This window comes from Epinephelus lanceolatus, chromosome 6, assembly GCF_041903045.1.
Source record: "Epinephelus lanceolatus isolate andai-2023 chromosome 6, ASM4190304v1, whole genome shotgun sequence".
NCBI lineage: Eukaryota > Metazoa > Chordata > Actinopteri > Perciformes > Serranidae > Epinephelus > Epinephelus lanceolatus.
In genome coordinates this window covers 27,666,002-27,685,870 of record NC_135739.1, presented here as the reverse complement: position 1 = coordinate 27,685,870, position 19,869 = coordinate 27,666,002, and the positions used below count along the sequence as shown (strand labels likewise).

The 19,869-nt window shown below is 39.7% G+C and overlaps 1 protein-coding gene across 6 annotated transcripts in view; it reads left to right on the top strand.

Annotated features, from left to right (window-relative positions):
• The window catches only part of rabgap1l (RAB GTPase activating protein 1-like), a 138,346-nt gene that overhangs the window by 112,665 nt on the left and 5,812 nt on the right, over positions 1–19,869 (top strand). For 5 of the 6 annotated variants that reach the window (XM_078168887.1, XM_033620733.2, XM_078168886.1 and 2 more), the window contains 5 exons: positions 11,833–11,925; positions 15,849–15,959; positions 16,627–16,731; positions 17,570–17,653; positions 18,165–18,236. In XM_078168887.1, the coding sequence (XP_078025013.1) occupies positions 11,833–11,925; positions 15,849–15,959; positions 16,627–16,731; positions 17,570–17,653; positions 18,165–18,236 (465 nt within the window). Of the gene's footprint in view, positions 1–4,027; positions 4,277–11,832; positions 11,926–15,848; positions 15,960–16,626; positions 16,732–17,569; positions 17,654–18,164; positions 18,237–19,869 lie in introns of those variants that run through there. The other variant, XM_033620734.2, reaches the window with a different exon arrangement.

Genomic DNA, 19,869 nt, shown 5'->3' with positions numbered 1-19,869 from the left:
CTCCCCATGGCTCTCTATCTACATACAATTGATATTTTACATTTTAGGCATTTTCCAGTTTTCTCATCTAAGAAAACTTGCAGTGAGCAAGCCGGTTGTGGTGTCATGTTTTGCTCAAGTGCATTTTGGCAGGACACATGGCCCCTGTGTTTGGTGTATTTCTGTGTTTTTCTGCATACAGGATATCCTGCAGTGGTTTTGTAGCATTTTGGCACTCTTGCACAATCCTGCTGCACTGCAACCTGTCATATCAGGCTTTATGTTGTACAAGAGCGCACAGTCACACACACACACACTCAAACGTAATGTTCAGGTTCACTAACTGAGGCTTAAACACACAAATTCATGTCACTACTCCAGCCACTCTTCCTTAAGATATTCCCTCAGTCTGTGTTTCCATTATGATGGTTGAGCTAAATAACACATTGGTTCAAATCTGAAATATATAGGATTTCAAATTTTAATTGCTTTTGTCTTTTGTACATGACAGTACTTGTAACAGCAATGGCATGAAAGATATAAACAAAAAATACAAAATAATGAAAAGAAAATCAGTGATATAATAGACATACTGATGATAGCATGACGGGGAGGAATATTTATGCAACATATGACGATATTAATTACTATCAGGAGACATTTATATTATAGGCTATTACAGGCTCAGTGTGATATAAGTCCAAACAAGACCCCAAGCAGGTGCCTTTTTTCTGTCAATCATCTTGTTGAGCATAAACTCATATGAAGCTATTTTTATCATGTGTTGTTTATCTGGACATCTGGGTGTGAACCAGTATCTAAGCAGAAATCCCCCCCCCCCCCCCCAATTAGTTGCTCAAATATTACAAAATTGTTCTTTTAGTTAATTGGGCATTTTGAAATGCAGTGTATTAAAGTATTCAACTTGATTTTAATCTGGTGACTTTAAAGTCTTAAGTTTATGATTCACATAATCTTCACACTTATCAAACTCTTCAGTGACCCCTCCTGCCTTGTAGCATCTGCAATCATTGTTTCTCCATTTATTTATTTAGGTTATTCACTTGTATTTGTTACTTGTCTGTGTGGGTAAACACATGCACAGGATTGAGGACACACACACACACACACACACACACACACACACACACACACACACACAGAAAACAGAAGCCAATGACTAAATAAAGTTTCATCCTAACACAAATGCTGAATGAAGAGAGACCGTGCTGAGGCGGTTGAAGTGATCTAAAACAGGTAGTGTGTCTGGTAGGAGGTCTTAGCCTCAGGACAGACAGGAACCCTTGGTGTGTGTCTCTCTCTGCTCATCTCTAGATCATCCCTCACTGATCTTTCACTCCCCTGCTGTTCCCCCATTTCCTCTCGTGTTGGCATATTTATTTTTGACTCTATATTTTTCCTCTCTCTCTCAACTCTGAGATGAGTTTTGTCTTCTCATTTTCTCTTAGCCTGGTCACAGTTTTCTTAGCACTTTTCCCACTCATACACAAGCATATACACATGAGCTGTGTTGGATTAATTCAGTCTGATTGGGTCTCAAACTTGCATCATTTCCTATATATTACAAACATCTAGTCACTCTGCAGGAGGGCCGCCTTACGCTGCACATTTTTGGGCTCTTGGATATGAATTTGACAGAAATACTTAACACATTCTTTTAGCCAAGGTTTACACATCACAACTGTGTATGTGTTTGTGTGTGTGTGTCTGAGGTCTTTAACTTCTTCTCCTTGAAAACATCTCCTTTCTACTGTCACGTTTTTAAACCAGTCACGCTTTTAACTTAAAATAGAATAGTCCCTGTGGATAAAAGTATATGGAGCAAGTCAGTCAGAGGAGAGAGATTAAAAAAAGATTGTAGTGTGATGAGAAGGACTGAAAGAAGAAAGAGTCTACCTTTTCTTCCACTGATTTTACTCCAGTTTTGCCACTGACCATCCAACCAGCCCAAGCTATAATCATCTGTACATGATGGTGAGGTCTAGATTAGGAGAGCCAGTAGATACAGTACTTTCCGTGGATGACTGTTGGAGGACCTGACAGGTTCATTCACTATCAGAGAAAAAGGGAAAACCTGCCTGTCCAAGCCACTTTGCTCTCCGTTCACCCCCTCTTTTTTACATATTTTCCTCTGTCGACGTCTAAATCGGATCAGCTGAACTCTGTAAGCTGCTTAAAACATCGAAAGAATTCACTGGCACCTTGGCTTGATGAACACAACGGGCAGTAGGGTGGCTTAGCCCCTCTGGGGATTATGGGAAGAATTTGAATTTCTCAGCCTTCTTAAACATCCACCCGACCGCAGCTAGAGTGATGACTTTTCAGAACTTTAAGAAAAAAGGAGAGGGATGTCGTGTATTCATTTGCCGCTCAGGGTTTGACTGATTAATCCGGTTTTAAGCAAATCCTTCCAACAGAAAGGCTAAACTTTAACAGACTGGGGAGAAAGGAGATAGAAGGATGTGTGTAGAGCGACTGACAGAATAATTTATAGAGGAGCAAAGATAGAGAGTCCCAGGGAAAGACTTACATGGATGGATGAAGACTCACACACAGACACAGAGCATTTTCTGAAACTGGCCTCTGATTTCAACATTAGATGAACCTGCTGGCTAGAAAACTCTTTGTTAATAACAACTAAGATGACTTTTATTAAACTGCAACTCAGAGGGCAGATTTACAGAGGAAAGTAAATGCAGCAAAATTAACACTTTAAATATTTTACTGAAAGACAACAACTCCTAGCTTATAATAGATTTATTGAGCATGAAATTCAAGTTTAGTGAACATAAGATGCTTCAGTCTTATCTTTTGAGCAGTTGAAATAATTTATAGTCATCTAACATTGATATACTCTTTTAGAATATATATAAGGAATGTTGTTTTATTGATATGTAACTTAAGTATTTTAGTTAAATAATTGATAGATATTTGTTAGTGTGGTCACTCTAACAAAGGTTATTTTTTGTTGCTCTATGTTCACATGCAGGTGTAGAACATTCCACTCAAGAGCGGTCCTTCACAAATTGGGTGAACCTTATGCCACGTTTTCACTGTATGCTACGGCTCAACTCGTCTCAACTCACTTATACTACCAGGTCCTTTTCTTTATTTTGTTTTCTATTGCATATAGCACCCCCTCAGTGTAGGCGGTATTCTCAGCTGATCGCCATAGTGACTCCTGTTTTGCAAACTGTCAGAATGTCCCATGGATGGATGGATGGATAGATTGATAGATAGATAGACAGACAGACAGACAGATAGACAGACAGACAGACAGACAGACAGATAGATAGATAGATGGTGCAGCCAGATATGATTGGGATAGAGAGAAAACACACAGTAGCATCACAAGGCACATAGTAAGACAAACACAGAGAGATGAACCCATGGTTGTTGATGCATCTCCCCCAATAGAGGAATCTGTTGCCGTCACTGTAGAGAGGTTGTCGGGTAGTTTTTTTTTAATGGTGGGGTCATATGAGAGGAAGCTACAGTATTCAGGCATCGCCCAGGACAGCCTCGAAGTCGCTGTCACTTCACTTCCTGGGTTTTACTGTTGAAACAACGTGCAGCTATGAACGACAAGTCACTGTGGTTGATCTGACAATTTCCTTCCTATCTCTTTTAACCTCAAACACTCACACACACACACACACACACACACACACACACAGACTGTAGATGTGTAAACAGCCTTTATCTTTATTTTTACCAGCAGCAGGAAACAGAAAAAAGAAACCCTCCTGACTGCAACCAAAAGAGAGAGTCTAGAGGACGAGGGAGGGAAGGAGAGGTACAAATGAGAGACGTTAAGGCAGAGAGAGAGGGAAGTACTCGCTCAGTGGGAAGGAAGAAAACGCAAACTCATCCTCCTTTGTCGCCCACTTCTAGCGTTACAGAGAGGGAGAGGGAGAAACAAACAGGTGTGTTGTACTACCCTCGCACTCCCCCCCCCCCCGTGCCCCTCCTCCTCTCAGTGGGCGGGGCCTGGCTCCTGAGGGACTCTTGAAAGCAGCCAGTTGCCTCCTCCACTCTCACAGAGAAACAAAACCTGTCAGCTGCACTCCTCTCCTTTTCCTTCTCTGCCACTTTTACTCCTTCGTCTTCATCCTCTACCTCCTGCTTGCCGTTGGGAGCAAGAGGAGTCAAGATGATGCAGGAGGTGTCCATCATGGTGGCGTACGATGCTCATGTAGTGGACCGACCGGGTGAGGAGGACACCCTGGCTCGCTTAGTCGCCCACTCCAGACCTCTCAGAGCTCCCAGACCGGTGGTAGGTCTGTTCTCTAGTTGCTTTTTTTATTTCTCTCCTTAACTGTCTTTCTTTGTCATTCTGTCTTTCTTTCTTTCTGTTGTAATTTCTTTCATCCCTCTCTGAATGTATTCCTATTTAACTCTGATGGGAGACATTCCCAACTATTCCTTCTGATCTTATCTTTTGCAATTTTTAGATAAGAGTAATGGAACGTGGAATTCACCTGTCATTTGTTTTAGTTATCTCATTTTCTCAGTTTGTCTTTTCTCTCTTTTTTTATTTGAACGTTGCCTTTAAATTTGTTCATTAACGGAGATACCAAAAGGTAGATTTCACAGGAACTACTTGTCTCTTTCCATGAGGTAGAAAGATAGATAGATGATAGACTCATATATATTTGTGTGGGTGTGTGTGTTCTGACTGAAAGTGTGTGTGGTGTTTGAGGTTTGAGGACGCTTGTTTGTGGCTGTCAGTTTGTTTCAATTACTGATTTAAATTTGGACTCAATGGAGACCTTGTGTGTATGTGTGTGCATATGTGTATGGATGTGGGTGTGTTTCCCTCACGTGGGTAATTGAATTGCACGGCCCGGTTTTCCCTGAGATGTCCTGTTGGTATTGTCGTTATTTCAATATTCAAACTCTTGGACTGCCACCGGATGTAAGAGCAGATCACAACACACGCACACACTTTCTGGTACTATAATAGCCAGTACAACACTACAGTGTGATCTCAGCTTGGAGGTTTGGGACCAATTCCATTTTCTGCTGCAGGGATTCAGGTCAGAAATCTAAAAGCGGGCCTGGTACCACTTCCTGCAGCCCCAAGCGTCTTTAATCGCATTACCTGAATCAGAGTGGCCCCTCTGTCCTCACACTGGCTTCTAACATTTACACTGAAAGTTTTGTGAAGCGTGTGAGTATGTATCGGCTGGTTTGAGCCCTGAAATTGCATGTGTTTGTGAGTTTATCCGCAACCATGTGTGTCTGAAGTGGCCTTAAGCACGACGCTGAGCCTCGTACATGCTCCCTTGTTTTGACCCAGCAGAACATAAAGTTTGGGAAGTCACTGAGAATGTCTGATTGTATTTGCACTTTACTGTAGTACTGTTGATAACTTGTGATGTTGGTAACCAGAAAATTGTAACACATTCTACACTTTTACTGACTGTAAGTCATTCTGGATAAATATATCAGCTGCATGAAAACAAAATATCAATGTAAAGGGCAGCGATCTCTCTGAAGGCAGGGAGTTTTGTAATTGTGTCATTTTGTAGATTATGCCTCACAACACATTTGTATATTCATCAGATGTTTTTCGAACCAACTAGAGTGGCAACCCAACTGAGAAGCAACAGTAAATTAAAAAAAAAAATGCAGTTTTTATGGAAAGCTCATGAAGTTGGGGATTGTTTGTGATTACAGCAATATTGCCTCTGTATATTTGAATAAAAGCCTCACCTGTAACAGGTACACACAGCCAAGATTTCCGTTGCATTTCATTACACAGGCATGGTGTAATGTTTGTGTGCTTTAGGGGTGTTGGAGAGCAGCAGGTTGCATAATCAGTAGCTAGACTTCAGCTTGTCTGTTGATGATTCCTGTTTTAATGTGTAAGTCAGAGAGAGCAACACTAAACACTGGTCATACATGTAATATACAAAATTAAGGTTGTAAGACCGGTTATTAAAAAAAAAACAAAAACTCTTTCCTGTGTTGTGCAAGTACATGCATCACTGAGAAAAGGCCTCCTCTTTTCTGTTCTCCGGTTTTGATCAGCAGGGTGGTGTAAACCCAGTCACCCAACATGCTTAAGTGTCCTTGAGTAAAACACTGAATCTCCACCAGCTGCCGATCCTGAGCTGATTCTGATCTGCTCTTCTCAGCCAATCAGGGCTCAGTGTCATGAGGACATTCATTCAGTTCAACACATTTAGACTCTTAGTGATAAATATTGATACAGAGATGTTTTTTAATTGAATCAGGATTAGTAGAGAAACTGCGCCATGATGTAAAAAAAAAAAAAGGGGGGGGGGGGGGGAGGTGCAGCATGTGTAGTTTGTTTTTAAAGAAAATAACCCCTTTTCAACCTAATAAAAGCAATCCAGTGTTTTTATGCCTCTGCACTGGCAATACTGGAGGCATTATCATTTCAGGTTGTACGTACCTATGCCCCATTTTCGGTAACGCGATATCTCAAGAATACTTTGAAGGAATTTCTTTGAATTTGGCACAAACATCCGATTGGACTCAACAATAAACTTATGAGATTGACGTGGTCAAAGGACGACCTTGACCTTTTCTGTCTCATTCTCGTGAATGTAATATCTCAAGAAGGCCTCGAGGGAATTCCAAAAATTTGGCACAAACGTCCACCTAAACTCAACAGCTGAATCCAAATGTCTACCTTCTGGCCTTCTGGCAGAGTACTCGCAGACTTCAGTCTTATGGACTGTGACGTGTTCACTGTCATCACGTAAAGCCTAGATAGATAGATAGACAAGATAGACAAGCCCAAAGTCTGTTTCACCCGTTGCCATGGAAACATTTGAGCGACAACTACATTCATGTACACTGTGATTGCTTCTGTTACGGTCTGTCTGTTCATATGTCCCTGCAGATATCAAGATATAAATCCCATTTAGGCTTTTTAGGCTTTTTTGTGACTAAACAAAATACATTTCTATACAACATCAACTACACACATTCAGATAAAGTGTACTTAATAAAGGTGAATTGATTAATAAAAAAAATTCACACAAAGAAATGTTGGAAATAAGTACCAGATGATGACTAAATAGTACAGTTTCTAATAGGCTACAATAACTGTTTTAAACATTCAGAACTTTCGTATTTTTAGTTGGCTATTGAAAAAAACTACAACGTCCCATCTGTATTGCAGTGAATTGTGGGCACTTAAATCAGTGAAGTCCAGTGAAGTCTGCACCCCAAGCTTAGTCTCTGGAAGTCTGCAGAAAGTCTGCTTTAGGCCCTTTGTGGACTGAACGAAATGTGGATTTGGACAGCTTGGGAACCCACTCACAAAGTCCAGACATTTGGATTTAGCCAACGATGAACTGATAAGATGTTCGACAAAATTTCACTCAAATGTCTAATAGGGAAAAAATATGAACACTTTTATGCCCATTATTCAACTTTATAACTCAGGAACAAAAGAGGGATCTTCTGTGCTGTCAGGTTTAGGATGTGTGTAAAGCGTCCATGTTTTAGAATTGGTAGTGTCTTTACAGCAACATCCATAGCCTGTCATGGCTACATATGTGTGGACAGACATGGTTGTAAACTGTAACTGCAACTTGACTGGTTTGTAGAGGCATACAACCACAAACTTGATGTATGTAAGTGGAAAGTTGAACATCAGGGGAAAGAACTCATACTTACTGGCAGTTTGGGTTTGTTAACCTGCAGAAATCTGTCGCAAACCATCAAATCACATCCATGACTCTTGGAAAATATGACACAGCTAGTGTCTTTAGTTGGTGGGGTAGATTCTGTAGAACGCTTAAAGGCCTTAAATGAGTGTGTGAGAGGAGGTGAGAGCACAAGTGAGACGTGGGTTTTAGGAACATGTGGGTGTGATCGAGTCTCAAAATCAGAACTGGGGGTGTTCATAATCTCACAGTTATCTCTCTCTCTCTCTGCCTCCATGCCTTCAGTTTAAGTTTTAGGTATTGATCTAGGACTGTTTCAGGCAGAGAGGGGAAGTTGGTCCTTTTGAATATTGTTTTGTCGTGTTGTGTAGCATCAAGTGAACAATAGAAAGTAAACCACATCTGCTTAATCATATTATCTTGATTATCTTTGTATCCTATTTCACTGTGTGAAACATGAGCTATGCAAATTTAAGGCTGGACTGATGTACTGGGCCACAAAGTACTTCCATCACTCCCATTTCAGAACAGAGATTAAGTGCACCATGATGAGGATTGTTGTTTTGCACCCAGGCAAGGACAGGATTTTGGAGGCAAACACAAAAAAATGACACTTTGTGAGCAGCCAAGTATATAATATAGTCATAGTAAGAACATACATACTGACATATTGTTGCTGCCATGTTTCAGGAACTAAAAACACTAACTTAATCACATGAATTACATAGAAATTGGGGGGGGGGGGGGGGGGGGGAGGGGGGTCGCTGATTTCCAGCAGCCCAGTGGGTCACTTCTCATATAGCTGAAGTTAAAACACGATAATGACTGATATTGCATTCATTAATAGATCGGTGGCATCAAAAACACCTCACAGCACCATGAGTGTGTAAGTGGGTGTGTTGGTGCCTGCTGGGAAACACCACGTTCTATTGTTTTGTTACAATCAAATGATTATTAACCAGCCTGCAGAGACCAAGCTGCTCTTTTCTTCCCACGCAGATAACTACAGAATGAGTGTGAGATGTGTTATCTGCTGGGGAATTGTGTGGCTGATAGATTACACTGTGACATTCATTCACCTCAGTGGATCCTGGGTCTTAGAGGTAAAGGGTGAACCTGCAGGTCAGTGAGGTAGACTCCTGAATAAGCAGCGTGTTCAGTTTCCTTCATCTGGTTTTTATTCAGGAAGGAAATCTGTAATACAACGTTGCACTGCTTTTTAACTTGTTTACTGGGGCATTGCTTTTGCTCGTTCTGCAGGATGTTATTCATTTGTAGCCTTAGAGGCTGCGCAGTTAATCAAAATATTATCAAAATTGCAATTTGGCAATTTTATAATACATCCAAATCGCAGGAGCTGCAATTTTTGGATTATTGAGGTAAAATGTATTACAACATACCACCATAAATGAAGCATAGTGGTGCTGCAGAGATGCCCCAGCCTATAAATCAAATTCCAGACATGTAGGGAATTTGGATCACATCATCATCATTTTTTTTTAGTTAAAATGAAATGCAAAAATTACCATTTCCACTAAAATTATATCAGAATCGCAACATCTGTCAAAATAATTGCTGTATGATTTTTTTTATTTTTTATTTTATTTAGTTTGTTAGTTGCATATCTTGGAGTCCTATAGCTTTGACATTTCTACTCTTGCATGTGCAGTCAAACAATTGCAACTTTTAATACGACCAAACTGGCTGTCATGTCATTGTCGTGTTTTTTTTAACCTTTATTTTAAAAAGAGAAGTAAAAGAAGAACTTACAGTAATGGATGAGAGAAAGACAAAATAGCTGTTTTTAAAGAACTGAATTTAATAATGACAATATTAGTGTTAGTTCTGTCCTGATAAGTACAGTTTATTGTTATTGTTATAGATCTGATTGGATCACAGCATCAGACTGAGGGAGAATATGTGTTTAAATCAAAAGTCATACAAGTGGAAGGGAAGGACATTTATTGCTGTAGAGGGAAAATCAATTTGTCACAGTAGCTACATATGAGACACAGAGGACAATATGCCTGAATGCTGAAAATCAAGCTTAAATGAATCATCTCTGACATATCTGATTAGGTAACTGTGCAGTGTGTTCCTCTGATGGCTCAAACCTGTACCCAGGTCATGAAAGCTTTGGTACTCACTGTTCTAAACATGGACTGTCTTTTAACTTCACAAGAACTGATGGCTTTTAGGTTCTTTTTGTCTCTTCTCATGTATGTAACACATGAATCAAGACATAAAACAGCTGCACCCATGTCGTAGTGAATCAGGTGATTGACTGGATTTAAACACGGGACAATAAAGGACACACATGCATGCACAAACACACACATGCCAGTCTCAGAAGAGTGGGTCATGTGACTGAGACTGACCTGGAATCCCCAGCCCTAGCGGTGGGCGCTATGGCAACACTGTTTCCACACAGGGGAGATAACATTACCACCCACCTGAAGCACACACACACAGATGCAGCTCAGTATCAGTCATCAGTGTTGTTTCATATTTCACTGCTTGTATTTTGGGTGTTTTCTCTTTGTTACTTTGATTAAAAGTCTTGTTTTAGTGTTAATGAGTTTTAAGGGAGTTATTTGATCCTTGAGCTCTGAATGCTTATTTGACAAGGAATTTCAGAGACAGTTACACTGCACAGAAGATTGTTTTGGCTGATACTGTATGGGGTATGTTTATGTGAGATGCAGAGATGCAGATTTTGATGTCGTGTTCCCATTGCTTGGTGGTTTCTGAGATTAAAAGGAGCTTTGATGGGCTTTGGAGAACACAGTTAAACTTTCTGTGGCCTTTCTGTATCGTTGTAACTGAAGGTCACAGATTCAAAACTGATTTGGATTGACTTGAGCGAGGCAGATTGTTTCAACAAGCTATCATGACTTGCTTTGGAGTACTTAATCAGACAGCATTCATCAGAAATACACTCAAGAAAAGGAGCTAATTTACTTTTAGGCTTACTATAACCCCAACAACAGATTTAGATGTTCTCCCAGTGCTGATGGAGAAATGTTTAGGGGCCCAATCAGTGTTTTTGACAACATAAACTTCAGAAATATTTACACATAATTAAAAAAGAGACATGTAAAGACAGAAATAGCCATGTGTTTTTTTCTGATTTGCACACATTGAAAGTATAGTAGGTTTGTTTTAATTTGATCAATCATTTTTGTTGTATATTAAGAAACTTGTCCTTCAGTGTGGGCAAAATGGCTGCCTCTGCTGTTTTGTTTTCACCTTTGAGTTACAGATTGCGCCTTAAAACACCCATTTAACTCCCATTTTGCACTGTAAAGGGAGGGCTTCATATTGTTTTGTTTAATGTTTTTATTTTTAATGAAACTGCACTGATAGCAACACAGTTGGCTTTCATTAGCACTGACTACATCAGAGCTCTGGCATCTTTGTCTGTACATCACCCCAGTTTCCGTTGCATGAAACAAGCGACTGTTGGTGTCTGAAAAGAATTCTTAAAATAAAAGGCGGTTACAGATTTACAGTCAAATGCACTACAGTTGTGCAATGTGGGTCATTCGCATTTTCACATCATATCAAGTGTGACATCATACAGAAATGTGCCATAGAGCAGATTGTGAAATACAAATTAGAAACTGTGCAGCACAGACCACAATGCCACAGTGTTTCAGCAGTAATGTTCACAGTTAGTTCAGTCAGTTTTAACTTTGTGTCACAAGGATATCTGTTAGTGTCTTGTTTATTTGTTGTGACCTCTGACCCTGTTAGTTCCTTTTAATGTTGGTGATCTCAAAAGTGGAGCTTTTAATTTTTACTGCACTGCGTAAGATCAGCCATTATCTTCACATATTTTTCTCATACCATATTGAATAAGTGTTGTAGTATAAATATATGAGTGATACCTGGATGTTGTACTTAACTGAGTACAAGCCTCAGTTGATCTTTGACCTCTCGAGTGAATTGCAAACTGGTGTATTTGTCTCTGGGAGAATGCAGGAAAGTTGCACCTGCTGAACATGATAACTTACTCTGAAAATAGCTTCACTGATCAATATTAAAAGACAAAATGTTGCTTTTAGTGGAAAGTACTCATTTCTTCTCTCAAAATTATGAGCTTGGCAGAGGTTTAATCAGGCAGCTTTGGGTGTGTGAAAGTTAAAATGATGACGTCAACATACTTTTCTGGTGTTTTTAGGTTCCAACCAAAAAGCTGAAGAAGTTTGAGAAGGAATATCAGACACTGCGAGAGAGCCAGCTGCAGCAGGAAGACCCCATCGACCGATTCCAGGTAGGATGTGCACACACACACACACACACACACACACACACACACACACCAGGGTAGGAAATTAGCACTAGCCACCACTCAAATGCTGGTAAAATGTTTAAGTGGCTGCTAGATTTGTTTTGCTCACCAGTGAAAATAAACAAGGATAATCTATTAATGGGCTGGTAGAGTTCGGAATCCACCAGCCACAGTGGCCAGTGGACAAAAAAACTAATTTCCAGCCCTGACACATGAAACAACGCGTTAGGATGCAAGATAGCTTACTATTCTTACATTCGTTACTCGTTACATATATTGTTTTAGTTACCGTACCACATGGGGATGCACCCACCATCCTTTCCACATTACAAAGACACATACAGTGTATTTATGTGAGAGCAACCTTGTTTTCTGCAGGTTCTAATTCAATAGCTTCTCAGAGAAGTGTTCAGTCTTAGAGATGGTAAGAAAACGCTCGGCCCTTTGATGTATTTCAGAGTTTGTGATCTAGTAAGTATTTGCTAAAATTAGCCATGTTTCTAAGATTAGAAATCTCCTGTGAGTATGCTACTGCTTTGTCAAACTGTACCTTTGTTAATATTTGTGACACTGTTCTGGCTGGAACTGTGTGTGTGTGTGTGTGTGTGTGTGTGACTTTTCACACATCCCAGACTTTTATCATTATCGACCCAAACATCTATAACATTTATTTTTGGGCGACGCTGCCGGGTGTTGTCAAGGGGTTTTTGGCTGCTGATAGTGACTCTATCTTCAGAGGGTAGAAACAGGAGAGGTGAGGCAGATATTAAGAGATTCAGACAAGCTGTGAACAGACAGCATCTCCTCTACTTATTTGTTCTTCTCTTCTCTTGGACCTAATTAAATCTGTCATTTGTGTTTTTTCATAATCAGGTCAGGGAACAGTCATTATTATTAGTGATTATATTTTAATCAGAAGAGACTCGTTCTGAGAGAAAAGAATATTTATTTACATGTGCACGTAAGTATGAGAAATGTGAAAAGTCTTTGGCGTTTAGACCCCATTGTGATGTCATCTCCTCCAGGAGGGTGGTAAAGACATAGATCAGGGAACCCCACCCCTGTGGAGTCTAGACTCTGGTGGTGGTGATGATGAGATGAGATGAGATGAGATGGAGAGGGAGCTGAGGATCTGGATGTGAAGAGGAGTGGGCTTTTGATGAGTTTGTCCTGGGCTTTGGATAGGGTGACTGGAGGTCAATAGGGTGGAGGATGGTGCGACAATTCCACCTAAAATGACAGCTGACAGGAGCAGAGACGAGACCAAATTTAAGGTTGGCAGCAGCGACATGAATGGCTGAAGGATATCGTGGCAAAGTTTGATTGGCTAACCGGGAGAGGGAACACCCAGTCAGCTGATTAGTGGAAGTAGAGGGACTTGGATAGAGAGAGCATTGTGAATAGATACAGCATAAGGAAGGTCTGCCTGATTGAACTTAAGCTGAGCTTCATTTTTGTGGTCTTGACATTTTTAATAAAAATTAAAGTAACAGCTGTGACTTTTTTTGAACGTTCATCTATAATACATACCTACTGCTGCATGTAGTATGTGGAAAACATACACCTTATTGAAGCAGTGTACAGATTCTTAGTTGGAGATGTTCTACTCCTCAAAGAGGAAGGTTAAGTTACAGACTTTTCAGATTTCCAAAAACATTTGTTTCCTAGCAATAAAATAGCACATCAGTGTCACATATCCAGCTACTTTAGTGGGGAGGAACACTATCACTGTGATACTGATTCTAAGCATGCTAAAATGGTAATGCTAATAACTGGAATAGTCTTTTTTTAGACCATGGCTAGTGACAAGAGTAGTCTGACTTAAAAGACAGTCTTTATCAGGATCTGCAGAGGTCACAGTGTTTGTGTTGTATGACAGCTATGTCACCTAGACACACCTATTTTTGGTAGTTTTGGAGGGCAGTTTGTTCCAGTTTTCTTACTTGTTTGCTGTACCATTGTGTCTATTCAAGTTTAAGCCAAATTTCAGATGTATACGCACGGCTGGCCTTGCAAGGCAAATGGAATTCCTTTGGTCTCACTGAATAGACTCAAAAATGCTCAGTGGTCAAGCTGAAACCAAGAGTCAAAATATTTTGCAGCCGTCAGCTTGTTTCATTGAATGAATTGTAATGTTCAGGTACAAACAAGAAACCTGCCTTTTATTAGCTCAACACATCAGTGAGTAGCTCACTAGTCAGATAAACTCTGAATTGCTTGATGAAATATTTAAAAACTTGTAACTGTGAGGGGATTAAAAGATATATGAATCAAGTCAAGTATAAAAGAAAAAGTTGTGTTAAACATTCATGTAAAGGTACAAAGCACACAAACAACCAGCGTGATATGCTGGCATAAACAACAGCGCAGTATAAGCTGCTGGTTGTGGAGGGAAGGAAGGAAGGACTTTTATTGTTGATAAGATGTTGGACCTGAGCCATCTCCTCTGCAGCCAGTGGAAAGACGTTCTTACAGAGCAGGAGGACAAAAAGGAGACATAACAGGAATGTTGCTGCTTGTAAATTAGCACAGGGTTAAATCGTACATGTTTACGCTGAAGTCTTGGATTCTAATGACTTTATGTTTACTGTAATTCAACATTTTTGTATCAGGTATGTACTCAGTGTTGTTTTGTTCAGGGTGTGTTGGTATTTTTGTGTGTCTCGTGCATTCTATGTATGAAATCTGTGTGATGTTGTCAGACAATTGTTTATTTTCTTGGCTGCTTTGTTTATCTTAATACGAAATAAAAACCTTGAAAAAAGGAAAAAAAGGAGAGAGAGAGAGGGTGAGGCTGGCTGGGAAGGGAAACTCCTGTCAGGATCATGTGTTTAAGTTTAGTCTGTGCTGCTGAAGGCTCGATATGAAGACGTTGTGACTGTGGACAGCAGCACGGTAAGCTGTCTCTGCTCCAAGAAGGATTTTAATAAGAGAGATTTTGCTCAGCTTCTTGTGCTTACAGCTTTTACTCATGTTAAATGATCATTCCTAGACACCAAACTTTGATTTGTGAGACTTTATAATTTCTTTGATGGATATGAGTTGGCTAATGTAGACTGTTTTGCAAGATATTAAAAGGTACAGACGGCTGCATTAGAGAAGAACCGCCCATCAACACAAACTAAGACAGTGTAGGTCTTTCCTCTGTTTGTCCGCATTAAACCCATCTCTGCCCACAGGAAGTGATTAATTTAATCCGAAGAGCAACATACAAACTGTCTCCTAAGCATGTGACTGTGTGTGTTTATGTTTAGATGCTGAGGCATATTTGTAGTTTGTGATTCACTTTTTCATGCTGGCATCACTGTATAAAAGGTGCTCTAGCACTTCAGCCAAACTTTACAGTTAATTTATATTTTACATTTGTAACATATGGCTGTATGTGTGTGCAAGTAATAAGGGGTTAAAGAGGCCATAGTTGTAGAAGTGACAGGATATCAGGGTCAGGCGACAGCTCATAACCGTGTTTTGTCCAATTGAGGCATGGCTGTCATGTGAGACTGTTTGTAGGCAGACCAGTAGTCATGAGACTCCACTAATGGTCTACAATGGGGACTTTAAGATGATGTGGTGTGTGTATGAATGTGTGTGGGCCTGGGTGGGAAACTTTTTCTGGCTGCAATGATAAATTGAAATGGAAACAAATAGAACTACATCAAAATACACCGTTGAGTTAATAATGTTTGTCTTACTTCAGTTATCACTTTGTAGATGCTAAATGTTTCTTTACATCACATCATTCATACAAAAACATCACATTCTGTAGTATGATGTAACTGAGGCACTTCTCAGAGACCCCGGACATCATTTCTTCAAAAGGCTTTTGCTCTGAAGTGCATCTAACGTGATCTGGACTGACATTACAGACACTAATACATTGTACAACTGTGTGTGTGTTTGTCCAGAGGGAGAACCGTCGTCTTCAGGAAGCCAGTATGCGACTGGAGCAGGAGAATGACGACTTGGCCCATGAGCTGGTCACAAGCAAGATTGCCCTTCGGAACGACCTCGACCAGGTAACGCAGCACCTCCACAGGATGTTGTCAAACCCACACATATAGTTTGCTTACTATGTTTCAAGCTAGGATGGGGGGGCTATGACACGCCATACTATGCAAGAATTGTTGGCAACCGTTTGTAAACAGAGTCGCCAGCGAAAATGAAAGTGATAGCCAACCGTAGAGGTGCTATGTTTTTTGTTGTTTTGTTTGGGTTTTTTTTTTTTTTTTTGGCCCTGGGTCAGCGATTTTCAATGCTTCCTTCCTGCATGCTGCTTACATTCTGAGACCATGGTTGGTACCTTTTATAAAGTCCCGACCTCACCTGCGTCCTGTGCCCAGGAATGTCCTCAACATCGCAAAGCGAGAAGAAAAGAGGAAAATATAAGCAGAGAGCAGAGTCTATGCAGATAAATACACCACCACACACTTCTACTGGGTCATAAGAGATGATTGTGACCAAACAACTCACTACATCAGTATACCTCTGCGGCCACACTGGACAGTTCTCAGTGTGAACTTTAATGAGTCAATATTAAAGATCATAAAGGTGCAGATGTTCCAGTGCTGCATCTGAATGTGTGTGTGCCTTCTGGTGGCTGTGTGGAAATGGCACTGCATTACAGTTGCAGATTTGGTATTAAATGAAAGGTCTGTGCGTGTTTGTGTGTATTTGTGCACTCAGGCAGAAGACAAGGCCGATGTTTTGAACAAAGAGCTGCTGAGCACCAAGCAACGCCTGGTGGAGACGGAGGAGGAGAAGAGACGGCAGGAGGAGGAGACGGCGCAGGTAACATCTGCCCTCGGTTTACAGTCACAAAAGAAAACAGATATTTGACCAAATTATTGTGCGGTGACTAGGACTACTATGTGATATGCCATAACCTGGTTGGATATCGGGATAACGATATTTCATGCAGTGAATGCATTTCTGTCTTTCTGGTACTTGAGCATTCAACTGAACACAAAAGGCACCCATAAATAAAGTGATACATAAATACATAAAATCTTTGTCCTGTCAATTTGGCTTAATGGCAACACTGTGTTTGACTGTCTACTGAATGACACAATTAGTAATCATTGAGTTAAATCAGTTTCAGTCAGTGACCGAAGAAAATGCATCAGCAGGTGGCTTTCTAATGGCTATAAGTCACCTTGTCAACACAAAATGAGTGTTCTAGGCAATTAAAGCAGAAATCCAGCAGAGTTGCCTATAAAATAGGTAATATAATCACCATTTTAAATGATACTTGGTGGTTGTGTAATTAGTGTTAATCAGCAGCTCAATTACACCCCAACAAAATCTATGACCTCTATGTTTTTAACATTTAGTGTATCTTTAAACTCATATTTCCTGTGAGCGGTGGTTATTATTGATCACTGAAGTGGCCAATATCGCTAATTATTGTTTGTTATTATGCTTAAAGAGAACCTGATGCAGAACGCTATTTACATCCTAACTTTAAAAGTCTCCCCAGTGGATGTGTGAGTGTTATTATTTCTTTCCAAAGGTATTTTATCACCCTTACATTTGCATATGTATTAACATTATGTTACAGTGTCATGTCGGCTCACCTTACTCATTAATTTATGATTTATATTTTTGTCATCTTGTTTTCTTCTTCCAGCTGAAGGAAGTGTTCAGGAGGGAGCTAGAAAAAGCAGAGCTGGAGATCAAGAAAACCACAGCGATCATAGCTGAATACAAACAGGTTGGACAGTTATAATGATCTAAATCCATCTGCTATATTTAAAATGAAAAAAGACATAAAAAGAACACTCTTATTTGCTCATTTACAGCCAGTACATTGGACTATTTACCTTTCATGTATTATTCACACTTTGCAACTGTTTTCAGAAGTGTTAAATAAGTAAAGGTAATATAAGTAGTAGTAAAACTAATGACCTTTGAATATTAATTAAAACATATCAGTTCAGAGTAAAGTAGTTCATTGCAGCATCCAAAATATGTAGTATTGTTTTAATTGTATTTGTATAAATTAGTAAACATCCTTTGCTGCTACAGTAATTGTTTACACAGAGTTACTCTGTAATAAGGTTTGAACTACATATAAGGTGAAGCTCAGTATTAATATGAGGAGATGTGTCAGTGTGAAAAGAGTTTTTTGATGGAGGGGATGTTACTGCTCAATTGACTTTTTTTGGAGACAACATAAAAAATCTTAACTGTGTCATCTCTTACACTTCCTCTGTATGTTTCAGATCTGCTCCCAGCTGAGCACCAGGCTGGAAAAACAGCAGGCAGCAACAAAAGAAGAGCTGGACATCGTCAGGGTGAGATGACAATGCTGAAGTCATAGTTCAGATTAGGGATTGACCGATATGTTTTTTTCAGAGCTGATGCCAATACACATTATTATGAAACAGAGATACCGATAGCAGATATTTACAGCCAATTTATGTCTGCTGTAAAAATCATAGTTGACACAGAATTAAAAAAAAATAAACACTGACAAAGAAACACCAGAGGCAAGATAAAAACTCAGAATAAAGAATGAAATTTTAGATCTTTCAATAAATAGGAAAATAAATAAGTTAAAATAAATAAGTAATGAAGTTGAAGAATATGCCAGCTAAATAAAAGCAGATTAATAAAAATAAATAAAAAATGAATACACAATAATCATAAATGCAAAATTCAAAAAATAAAATGAAAAACAATAAAATAATAATAATAATAATAATAATAATAATAATAATAAAATAAAGGAGAGCTCAATTAAAAGCCAGGCTAAAAAGGTAGGTCTTGAATTTGCTTTTAAGAGCCTACAGTGGTACGTGCAGGCATTGAGAAGCATGCCAGGGGCTAAACAGCGCAGCTAAGGAAAACAAAACTGTATATCGTCATATCGGTGGAAAAAAATCACTTTTACCGATAACCCTAAAAAATTTAGAATATCGTCCCCGATAATCGGCCAGGCCAATTATCTGTCGACCCCTAGTTCAGATTTTATGAAGTGGGGTTGTGTGAGGTATTTATTCAGAGTCAGTGTGATGGATTAGTACCACCACGGAGGCTAACTGATATACTGCTGTGGACTGGGGCAGCAGAAAAACTTAAAAAAAATAATCAGTATCTGTTTAAGTGTAAGTTATATTTAGAATATTGTCACTGCTTTACCTTGCCTCTTTCAGATGGGTAACTGAAGATGTTATATTGCTCTCTTCAAAGCCACCAGAGTCCTTTGACAAAAACACTAGTTACTGATCTACCGCTGCCTTGATCGGTTATTTGTGTAATTGTGTAAAACTGGTGAAGCCAAACTAACCCTTTAAAGTCACACAAAAATGCAAACTAACTTAACTGATGGAGGCAGCGGTAGACCAGCAGCTGCTGTGTTCTGTAAGGTACAACTAATGTTTTCTTCAGTGGAGTCTGTTAGCTTTGTAGAGAGCAATATAACAGCTTTAGTTCCCCCAACGGAAAACGCTGTCTGTATCAAAGTAAAGCTATGAGAATATTCTCAATATAGCGTCCACCTAAATCAATATTGGTTTTTTTTTAGGTGGCTAAAGGTTTTGCTACTGCCCCCGTCTACAGCAGTACATTGCTTAGCTTCCGTGGCGATACTCCTGCTTGCTCCAAACTGGGAGAATGCCGACCGCCATCCACTGTAGTTAATACACTGACCATGGATAAGGCCCTCATTCAACCAAACTTAAATACCAGAACTATCCCTTTAATGAATTACTACTGTAGAAGGTAGCAGAAGCATGTTAGGAGACTTTCAAACTGTTAACTAAAGCCACAATATGTTGCATCAGAGACTGGTCTGTGTTTCGGTTCAGTCAAGACAAGCCCAGGTTGGTACATTATCACACACCCATAAAGAACCCACAGCTTGTTTAGCCCTTCTTCAGATGTGATGCTGCTCTTTGTGGGTGTGGCAGTACATAACTGCAGGCC